The 10,372-nt window shown below is 42.2% G+C and overlaps 1 protein-coding gene across 1 annotated transcript; it reads left to right on the top strand.

The window, feature by feature from the left end:
- Positions 1–581: 581 nt before the first annotated feature.
- Smokl5 (sperm motility kinase like 5) lies at positions 582–9,123 on the top strand. The gene is given in 4 exon segments (NM_001430190.1): positions 582–1,077; positions 6,701–6,788; positions 6,790–8,278; positions 8,711–9,123. Coding segments are annotated over 2 exon segments (1,506 nt in total). The 5' UTR covers positions 582–1,077; positions 6,701–6,726; the 3' UTR covers positions 8,234–8,278; positions 8,711–9,123.
- Positions 9,124–10,372: the final 1,249 nt, after the last annotated feature.

Raw genomic sequence — 10,372 nt, 5'->3', positions numbered from 1 at the left:
CACACACAAATATATATACATATATATGTATATATATATATATGGCTGTAACATCTTTTTTTTCTTTATTAACTTGAGTATTTCTTATTTACATTTTGATTGTTATTCCCCTTCCAGGTTTCCAGGCCAACATCCCCCTAACCCCTCCCTCTCCCCTTCTATATTGGTGTTCCCCTCCCCATCCTCCCCCCATTACCGCCCTCCCCCCAACCATCACGTTCACTGGGGGTTCAGCCTTGGCATGACCAAGGGGAACTTCCACTGGCGCTCTTACTATTCATTGCTACCTATGAGGTTGGAGTTCTTAAACCCATCAGTTGGAATGCAAAAGGGACCCATGGAAGGTAGACTTAAGGACTATAAAGCAGGAGCAAATGTTGAAACTAGAGAACTAAGGACAGAAAAACATTCTACAGGCTTTGATTTCTGAAAGCCTAAAGGCTCTCCAAAGCCAACCTAAGCCAGAGCCTTGGAGTCCTTCCCAACCATGTCAGGACAGGTCATAATGTGACCTCATGAGGAGCAATTGTGAGACAGTCCAGCCAACAGATGTTAAGCTGTAGGAAGGCCTGGATTTCTTTGAGTGCGTTTAGAGGAGTGGTGGAGTGGAGAACTTGGTGATTTTGGTGAATCTAGTGAGCAGTGTGTGGATTTTGAATTTGATTGATTTGTGTGTAGCTTGTGTATGTGTGTCTAGATCAGTGTTTATTTGGGTGGAGAGTTGCTTGTGTGTGTGTGTGTGTGTGTGTGTGTGTGTGTGTTGTGTTTTAAGTTTACTTGAGTGTGTGAGTACCTTTTTGAGTGTGTGTGTGTGTTGTGTTTTAAGTTTACTTGAGTGTGTGAGTACCTTTTTGAGTGTGTGTGTGTGTGTGTGTGTGTGTGTGTGTGTGTGTTGGTATACCTGTGGGTGACTGTGAGTGCATCTGTGTGTGTGTGTGTGTGTGTGTGTGTGTGTGTGTGCCCAACTGTGTGTGCGAGTGTCTTTTGTGCCCTGTTGGTGCACTAGTTGTAGGTGTTAGAACACCTGTGTGAGGAAAAGTATTGAGGCCAGCAGTCAGCTTGGCCATTGTTTGTAAGGTAAGCATCTACCATACTTTGTTTTATGTTTATTTATTTGCTTATTTACCTTACATCACAATCATAGCCTCTCCTTCTCTCCTCTCCTCCTAGTCCCACCTCACATGCCGCACTTCCTATAATTCCCTTCCCTCCTCAGAGAAGAAGTGGGCAACCCCTTGGGTGTCACTCTCCCCTGAAACATCAGTTCCTAGGAGGACTAAGTTTATCCTCACCCACTGAGGTCAGAAAAACCAACCCATGTAGGGGAAAGGGATCCAAAGGCAGGCAACAGAATAAGAGATAACCTCTGCTCCAACTGTTAGGAGCAGAAGACACTTACATTAAATTGTGTCTGCAAGTCATAGAGCATAATTAACAATGCTCTGTCCCATGGGCTGGGTCTCAAGGTGGGCTGGTCATTGATTGGACTTTCCTTCAATCTCTGCTCCACTTTTATCCCTGAACATCTTGTAAGTAAGACGAATTTTGGGTTGAAGGTTTTGTGGGTTTGTTAGTGTCCCCCTTCCCCTAGTGAAAATCCTTTCTACCTACAGGACATGGGTATATCAGTCTCTTCAACCCCAGCTGCTAGTAGGCTCAGCTAACATCACTCTAATAGACTCCCTGGAGCATCCCACCCCCAGTCTCCAATTCATGCCAGAGATGCATTGCCCAAACCCAGGCCTCTCCTTCCCCCTCCCTCTGTACTCTGTTCTCTTCCCCAATCCTCTCCCCATCAGTTCCCTCCCTCCATTCAACTCTTTGAATTTCCCTTTTTGAATGAGATTCAAGCATCCTGCCTTGAGTTATCCTTATTTAGCTTTTTGGGTCTGTTGATTATAGCATGGTTATCCTGTACTTTGTAGCTAATATCCACTTATAAGTGTATACATACTAGGTTTGTCCTTCTGGGTCAGGGTTACGTCACTCCGGATGATATTTTCAGTTTCTAATCATTGGCGTTCAAGTTTCACGGTATCCTCCTTTTAATAACTGAGTAATATTCCACTGTATAAATGAAACAAATTTTCTTATCCATTCTTTAGTGAGGAACATCTGAGTTGTTTCAAGTTTCTGGCTGCTATGAATACAGTTGAGGAAGTTGCTTGTGGTATGGTGAAACATCTTTTGGGTATATGCCTGGGAGTGGTATAGGTGGGTCTTGAGTTAGAACTATTCCCGATTTTCTAAGAAACTGCCAAATTGATTTCCAGAGTGGTTGTTCAAATTGGTACTCCCATCAACAATGGAAGAGTGTTCTTCTTGCTCCATATCCTCAACAGCATGTGATGTCACTTGAGTTTTAGATCTTACACATTCTGATGGGTGTAAAATGGAATTTCAGAGTCATTTTGATTTGTATTTCATTGATGACTAAGTACATCGAACATTTCTTTAAGTGCTTCTCAGCCTTTAGAGATCCCTCACTTGAGAATTCTCTGTCTGGCTCTGTGCCCCTTTTCAATTGGGTTGTTTGCATTCACAGTGTATAGCTTCTTGGCTTCTTTATATACTTTGGATATTAGCCCTCTATCAGATGTAGGATCATGCAGATCTTTCCACACTCTTTAGGCTGTTGTTTTGTCCTAAAGACAGTGTCCTCTGCACTACAGAAGATTTCAGTTTCATGAGGTCCCATTGTTGATCTTAGTGTCTGAGCCACTGCTGTGTTCAGGAAGTTGTCTCCTGAACCAATGAGTTCAAGGCTATTTCCCACTTTCTGTTGTATTACATTTAGTGTGTCTGATTTTATGTTGAGGTCTTTGATCTACTTCATAATCCAAAGTTAAAATTGTACAGTTGACAGTTTTTATGTGGGTTTTAAAGATCGGAACATTTTCCCTTGAGTTTTGCTAGTTAACTACTGAACTCTCTCCCTAGCCTGTGGATATTGGAGGGTTTGGTTTTGGGTTTGGGTTTTTTGTTTGTTTATTTTTCTGAGGTTAGGTTTTTTCTGCTTACCCCTGAGTACCCTGGAACATTCTATAGACAAGGCAGGCCTCAAACTCAGAGATCTGCCTGCCTCTGCCTCCTGAGTGCTGAGAGGAAAGGTGTGGACCACCACCACCCAGGGATTATTTGAGTTTTAACCTTTTATGCTTCTGATTTTATTTTCTGGTTTCTTCGCCTGGATCGTTTTTGGCTTTCAGAGTTTGTTGAGTTTTTTTTTTAAATATCTTTTGTTTTTCTTACGTTTACAATTTGGAGAATTTTTTGCTGAATTTTGTGGAGAATCTAGTGTTGGTTTCAATCTTGTATCTATTGAGACCTGTTTTGTGACTAATTATATGGTTAGTTTTGGAAAAGGTACCTTGAGGTACTGAGAAGAAGGTATATTCTTTTGTTTTAGGATGAAATATTCTATAAATATCTGTTAAAGCCATTTGGTTCCTAACTTCTGTCAGTTTAGCTATGTCTGTGTTAGGTTTTTGTTTCCGTGATCTGTCCATTGATGAGACTGGGATGTTGAAGTCTCCCACGATTATTGTGTGAGGTGCAATGTGAGCTTTGAGCTTGAGTAAGTATACTTTTATGAATGTAGGTGCCCTTGCATTTGAAGCAGAGATATTCAGGATTGAGAGCTCATCTTGGTGGATTTTTTTCTTTGATGAATATGAAAGTTTTTTGATAACTTTTGGTTGAAAGTCAATTTTGTTAGAATGGGAATTCCAGCTTGTTTCTTGGGACCATCTTCTTGGAAAATTGTTTTCCAGACTTTTACTCTGAGGTAGAGGCTGTCTTTGACACTGAGGTTTATTTCCTCTATGCAGCAAAATTCTGGGTCCTCTTTACATGTCCAGTCTGTTAGACTATGTCTTTTTATTGAGGGAATTGAGTCCACTGCTGTTACAACATATTAAGGAAAGTTTGTGTGGCTCTCTTCTTTTGTGTGTGTTGCAAGGAGATTACTTTCTTGATTTTTCTAAGGGGTAGTTTCCCTCCTTGTGTTGGAGTTGTCCATCTATTATCCTTTTTTGGAATGGGTTTGTGGAAAGATATTGTGTAAATTTTGTTTTGCCATGTAATATCTTCTTTTCTCCATCTATGGTAATTGAGAGTTTTGCTGGATACAGTTACCTGGTCTGGCATTTGTGTTCTCTTAGGGTCTGTTTGACATCTGCCAAGTATCTTCTGGCATTCATCGTCTCTGGTGAGGAGTCTGGTGTAATTCTGATAAGTCTGCCTTCATATGTTACTTGACCTTCTACCCTTACTGCTTTTAATATTCTGTCTTTGTTTTGTGCATTTGGTGTTTCTTTTGTGGTCCAATCTATTTGGAGTTCTCTGGCTTCTTGGATGTTTATGGGCATCTCTTATTTTAAGTTAGGGGAGTTACCTTCAATAATTTTTTGAAGATATTTACTGGCCTTTTAAGTTGGAAATCTTTCTCTCTTCCATTCCTATTATCCTTAGGTTGCTGCAATTTTCTCTTGCCATCTGGTTGTCTCTGGTGTTACCTCGTCTTGCTGTCTATAACAGTGGCTTGTCCCTCCTGTAAGCCTGTGTATTAGCAATCCTGGAGACCGGCTTTCTCACAGTCATTGCTGGGTACAGGGAGCTTTGGAACTGGCTCAGCTCTGTCTCGAGGCAGGACTGAAAGGGTTCTATCCCAGATTGCTGCTGGGTTGATGTGTCCTGAGGGCTCCAGGCAGGACCCTTGGAGCAGAACTGGTGGTCTTAGAACTTCTCTCTAGTTTGTCATTGCTCCTTGTAAATGACTTTCAACTCTTGCACAAGGATAGACCAGAAGGATCCTCATCCTGACTACTCCTAGGAACCTGGGTACAGAGGGCTCTAGGCAGGTTCCTCTTTTGCCTGGAATGTGAGCAGAATTGGTCTCCCCCGTGCTCTCAGAATTCTCCTCACTTCTGAGAGTCCAGCTCTTTCCCCCATGGGATTTGGGTACCTCTCTCATAGCTTTCTTTATGCATGGGAGTTATGGTCATTGCTGTTTTTACTCTGTCTGGGGATTTGAGTTTGTGATTATTTGTGGTTTTTAAAAGTTATAGTATTTTCTTGAAGAATTTCATACTTCCGTTGAATGTATTTGGATCCTCTTCACTCCCTGCATCCTTCACCAACTCCTCCCACATCCATCTAGATAGCCACTTCCCACAACCCACAAATTCATGTATTTTTAAGTAACCTGGTGTCCTATATTCCTGAGTGTGGGCAATGACTCTCTTCCCTATGTGTCAACAACTGTCAATGTCCCCACTCTGGGTTAGTCATGCAGGACTGCTTGATTTTGTGGAGATCTGATGCAGGCAGCCACAGCTGTTTGGAATTTATGAATGAGGTGGTCTTGTGTTGAGAAGATATTTTGAAGATATTTTGATATGGCTCTTCCCAACCCCAGGATCTTACAATTTCTCTGGCCTCATTTTCCATTATAGTCCCTGAGCCATGGAGGGAGGGAGGGTAAAATGTAGACACACCCCCCACACCTGGTTTTGTCTGAGCACTTCCTTAACACGTATTCTCCAGTCTTTTAGCAGCTATGAGTTTCTGTGCTATTGCACCAAGAAATTTCTCTGAGATATGAGAGTTGTACTACTAAATCTGAAGACTTCTTGCAAGGATCTGCATATGAATAAGAACATGCCATGTTTGTTATTTTGAGTCTGGGTGAGCTCACTTAGTGTAACCCTGTCTACCTCCATGCATTTAGATGGCAACTTCATAATTTCAGTTTCTTATACATCTGAATGATATTGTGCATAGTTACCACATTCTCATTAGCCACTCATCAGCTGGATGGATATCTAGGCTGCCTACATTCCCTGCATGGTGAATAAATGGAACAGTAAAATGAACATGGATGAACAAGTGTCTTTGCAGCAGGAAATATTGTTCCTTGAGTATATTCCAGGAATGGCGTAGCTGTATCAGGTGGCAAACAGATTTCTAGTTTTCTGAGGAATACCCACACTCTACAGTGGCCACCTCTGTTAATATCCTCCCACGGACACTGTGCATGAGGGTCTCCATCCCCCACATTCACCCCAGCATTGTTGCCTTTACCATTCTGATTAGAATAAGATGAAGTCTCAAACTAGTTTTAGTTTTCATCTCCCCAATGGCCAAAAATGATGAACATATACACATATATTTCTTAGCCATACATTCCTTAGCCACTTGCATGACTTCTCAGAAAAACCCTTTGCAGACCCGTATCCCAATTAATCCCAATTGTTCATTGGGATGTTTCCTTGGTAATATTTCTTCGTATAGTCTAGGAGTTTTGTATATTTTGTTTTAATCTTTAGGTTTTTAGCTTTTATGTGGTTTTGCTTGTTTGGAGGTTGATTTTGTTTCATTTCATTTTCTGTTGCTTGGAATTTCTACTTGTTAATAATTTTAATTTCTTTGTTCGTTTATATATTTCCTTGTACAGTTTTCTTCTTACACAATCAGTGATGTCGATTCTTAATGTGGCTGAGCTGTGCCCCTCCCTCCTAGTGACTTGTAGGGAGTTTTTTAATTAGGATTGCCTTGGCTTTGTGTGTGACTTTGCTTTTCTGGGTTTCTCTTGTTGTTATTTTGGTTGGTTTTAGTTTTCTGTTTTTCTTATTTTTCATTATTTTAGTTTCCATCTTAGCTTTCTTTCTTCCCTTTATTTCTTTTTCCTTCCTCTTAGGTAGCATTTATACTCTGTTACCTCCAATGAGCTCTGGGAGCGAACAGGAGTCAGAAAGGCTCCCATCTGAGGGCAGCTCTTACACAGAGTTTCCATTCTCAATATATGATTTTGAATACCATCGGCCATGGAGGCTATGCCACAGTAAAGCTGGCACTGCACCGCCTCACAGGCACCCCCGTGGCTGTCAAAATACTTATCAAGAAGGAACACTGGTGCCATCCGGTCACATCTGAGGTAGACATAATGATGAGCATCCACCACCCAAACATCATATCCCTTTTCCAAGTCATCGAGACTAAGAAGAAAATATACCTCATCATGGAGTTGGCCGAGGGGAAACAGCTTTATCATCGCATCCGAGAGGCTGGCCAACTGCAGGAGGATGAAGCTCGGGGAATATTCAGACAATTATTAAGTGCTACAGGATACTGCCACGCCCGGGGCATTGTTCACAGGGACCTGAAGCCAGACAATATCATGATAGACACTAGGGGAAGAATTAAAATCATTGATTTTGGTCTTGCCACTCACGTGAGGCCGGGGCAGAAGCTGAGATATCACTGTGGGACTTATGCATTTGCTGCTCCTGAGATGCTCCTCGGGAAATTGTATGAGGGCCCCAAGGTCGATGTGTGGACCCTAGGGGTTGTTTTATATTGTATGACAGTTGGAAGGCTCCCGTTTGATGATTCCAACATACCTCAGCTCCGATCGCAGGTTGTGTCAGGGAAGTATGCTGTCCCACCTGGCATGTCAGGAGAGCTCAAAGACATGCTTAGTCTTTTGTTGAAAGTGAACCCCCAGCATAGGCCCACAATTCCTGACCTTTTGACTCATCCCTGGCTCAAGACAGGCTCAGAGGGGTTCCCACAACCTTCTGAGGAACGGATCCCACTAAGGCCAGACCCGGCAGTTTTACGAGCAATGGAACAAATTGGGTTTAAAGCCCAGGATGTTAAAGATTCACTCTATCAGAATAAATACAATCAAACGGTGGCTTGCTACCACTTATTGGAAAGGCAGGCTCTTCAGGGGTGTGACAACTCAACCCGACCTGGGCCAATGAATCCATGGATGGCCCCATTCCCTTCCCTTGATAACCCTGCTACTTTTCCACAAGAGCTAAGAAGGAGAGGAAGCGAGCCCAGATGGCTCGGGTCATCCTCTAATAGTCAAGGGTCTACCTACGACCAGAAACCTAGTTACGGATTAGTCAAGAGAGCCAGTTGGCCTGGTGGTCGTCTCTGCAGGCCACTCCTGACAACACCCGCAGTGGACCTAACCAACAGAATTTCTAGAAGTGTCCCCTGCTTTTCTTCAGTGCACAGCAGGGGTGAGAAGAACATTAAAAGCACAGAAGACAAATCCAGTGCTTCAGCAGAGGTCAATCCTGTCCCTAGCAGGGCCTGGCCCAAAAGATTTAGGGGATGGGCCAAGAACATCGGAAATGGCCTGATGCAGCTATGTTGCTGCTTTCCCTCCAGAAAAAAACCTCACCTGGGGCACAACAGAGTTGTTCCCCAGAAATGAGGCATATGGAGGGAATCCGGAGATCAAGCATCCAGCACTGCCCAGGTACATTGCTGTATTTGAATGTATCTATCTTGCTTATGTCTGAGTCAACTGGGAGGTTATCATTGTGTGTATGTATATGGGAAGACGCACAGGGAAGCTAGGTCTAAACGTCATGGGATGAGGGTTAAATCTAACCTATATCACATCTGTCATCGCCAACAGTAACTTCTATGTGTATCCTGCTCATGGGAACTCTTAAGAAAAAATATTTAACTTGAAGGAGACAGCAAGATCCTGACCATTCTAGAAGGAGGTAGTGGGAGAAAGGAGATGCTGAGGGAGGAGAGAGTGGTGTGGAGTGGGAGCTAGGAGATGGGGGAAGAGGTTCAGGGAGCTTAGGGAGCAGTGTGGAACAGGGTGACCACATCTGGAGAGATGCCCTGTTCAGCTGAGGTTCCCTGGGTCCCTCTCACATGTGTCCTTGCCTTTTAGAAGAGCACTAGAGGATGCCAGATGCTACAACTCTGCTATCACAGTGTTGGATGCTATGACTCTGCAGTCGCACTGTTGGAGAGGACCCAGGTGTGAACAGGGACCTGGAGAAGGGAGTCCTGTGCCAGATGTCATGCTCCAGGTCTGCTGTGCTTCCCTCAGAGCCCTGAGTACAGACAGGAGGAAGGAAGCAAATGAAGAGATGCCAGGGGGCAGGAGAGCACCTCAAAGGCATCACTGTTCAGGGTCAGGGTTGGAAGCCAGTCCAAAGCTGGGAGAAGACCGGAGCCCTTCTGCCTACCCAGGGTCACGTCAGACCCTCTTCTCGGTGCACGTGCCCGCCTCACTCCTAATAGAGGATATAAGGCTTCTTGGTATTTTGTCTGACTCTCAGAATAAAATAGATGTCTGTGAAAAAATAATTTCAATATTTTCAAAGATTTACATATAGAAAAAGGTCAGAAATAAAATGTTTGATTTTTTTTATTGTTTGAACCTATTCTGTAAAAAAAAGGCTAAATTCAGGAACAGCTGACTTTTTTTTTTCACTACGTTCATTGATCTCTCATATCCTCCTCATATTGGTGTAGGACACCACAGTCCTTGACCACCAACAGAGATGAAAAGTATCTTCTATGGTCTAAAGTTTGGCTGAAAATGTGCCTCTGGACAGTATGTGGATACTGTATTCATAATGAGTTAGGGGGAGCAGGTGAGAAGTAAGACGCCCCTTGCTGAAACATGGTTATTGAGTAATTATATTATCTTCCTATATTGCAACATATAATTCATATATTTTAGTATGTTCACAATTTATTTTTTGTATTTTTCCCATTTAAATTTCAAGATGCTGTTCTTTTTCTGGCAGTGGTTAACATGCCACTGTCATGCCAATTGTGTTTCACCCAGACAATAAGAAAAGGTTTATGTTGTAACCCTGAAAATGTCTGCTAATTCCGTGGCACTGCAGATGCTGGATTTATGACCATTATCTTCTGCAACATCTACATTTGAGACACCTGTCACTAAGATAACACATTGTAGGTATGGACATTAATCATTCCATAAAGCAACAAGGTGTTACTAATATATAACACTAAATAGGGTGGTGTGAATGTTTTCCTTCTTGCTTGTTTGATGCATTCAATTTTTTAATGCTGGCAATGAGATACTTTTATACTTCTAGTCGCCAAATAAAACTTTAGGTAAAACTTTCCCAGGTTATCGAATTAACTGAATAGTAACAACAACAACAACAACAACAACAACAACAACAACAACAACAACAACGAACAAACAAACCTGATTAACTGTTCAGGCAGTACATTTGAAAAGCTTGTGCCAGGGTCAGGGTAAGTTGGTTCTTCCTAAAAGGTCAAAGCAAACCAACTGACCTTTTACTACAGAGAATTTATTATCTACCAGTTACATATACAATTGTTATTTTAAAAACTCTCATCTTTAATTGAGGGCTTTTTAAGGAGGAAAAGTAGAAAAATAGCTGGAATTAAAATGTAAAGGATTTGATTAATGTATCAATGATATCATCTTCCTAGAAAATGGTAAGAACTGCAATAGTTTACTTAGGGCAAAATAACATTGAAAAAACTTAAAATCAGGACTAGCAAAACTTCTATTTACGCTTGTGTTCAGATAGGGTGC

Source organism: Rattus norvegicus, chromosome 8 (assembly GCF_021556685.1).
Source record: "Rattus norvegicus strain SHRSP/BbbUtx chromosome 8, alternate assembly SHRSP_T2T, whole genome shotgun sequence".
Taxonomy (NCBI): Eukaryota; Metazoa; Chordata; class Mammalia; order Rodentia; family Muridae; genus Rattus; species Rattus norvegicus.
The sequence above is the reverse complement of the archived record's forward strand: the minus strand, read 5'-3'. Positions and strand labels throughout refer to the sequence as shown.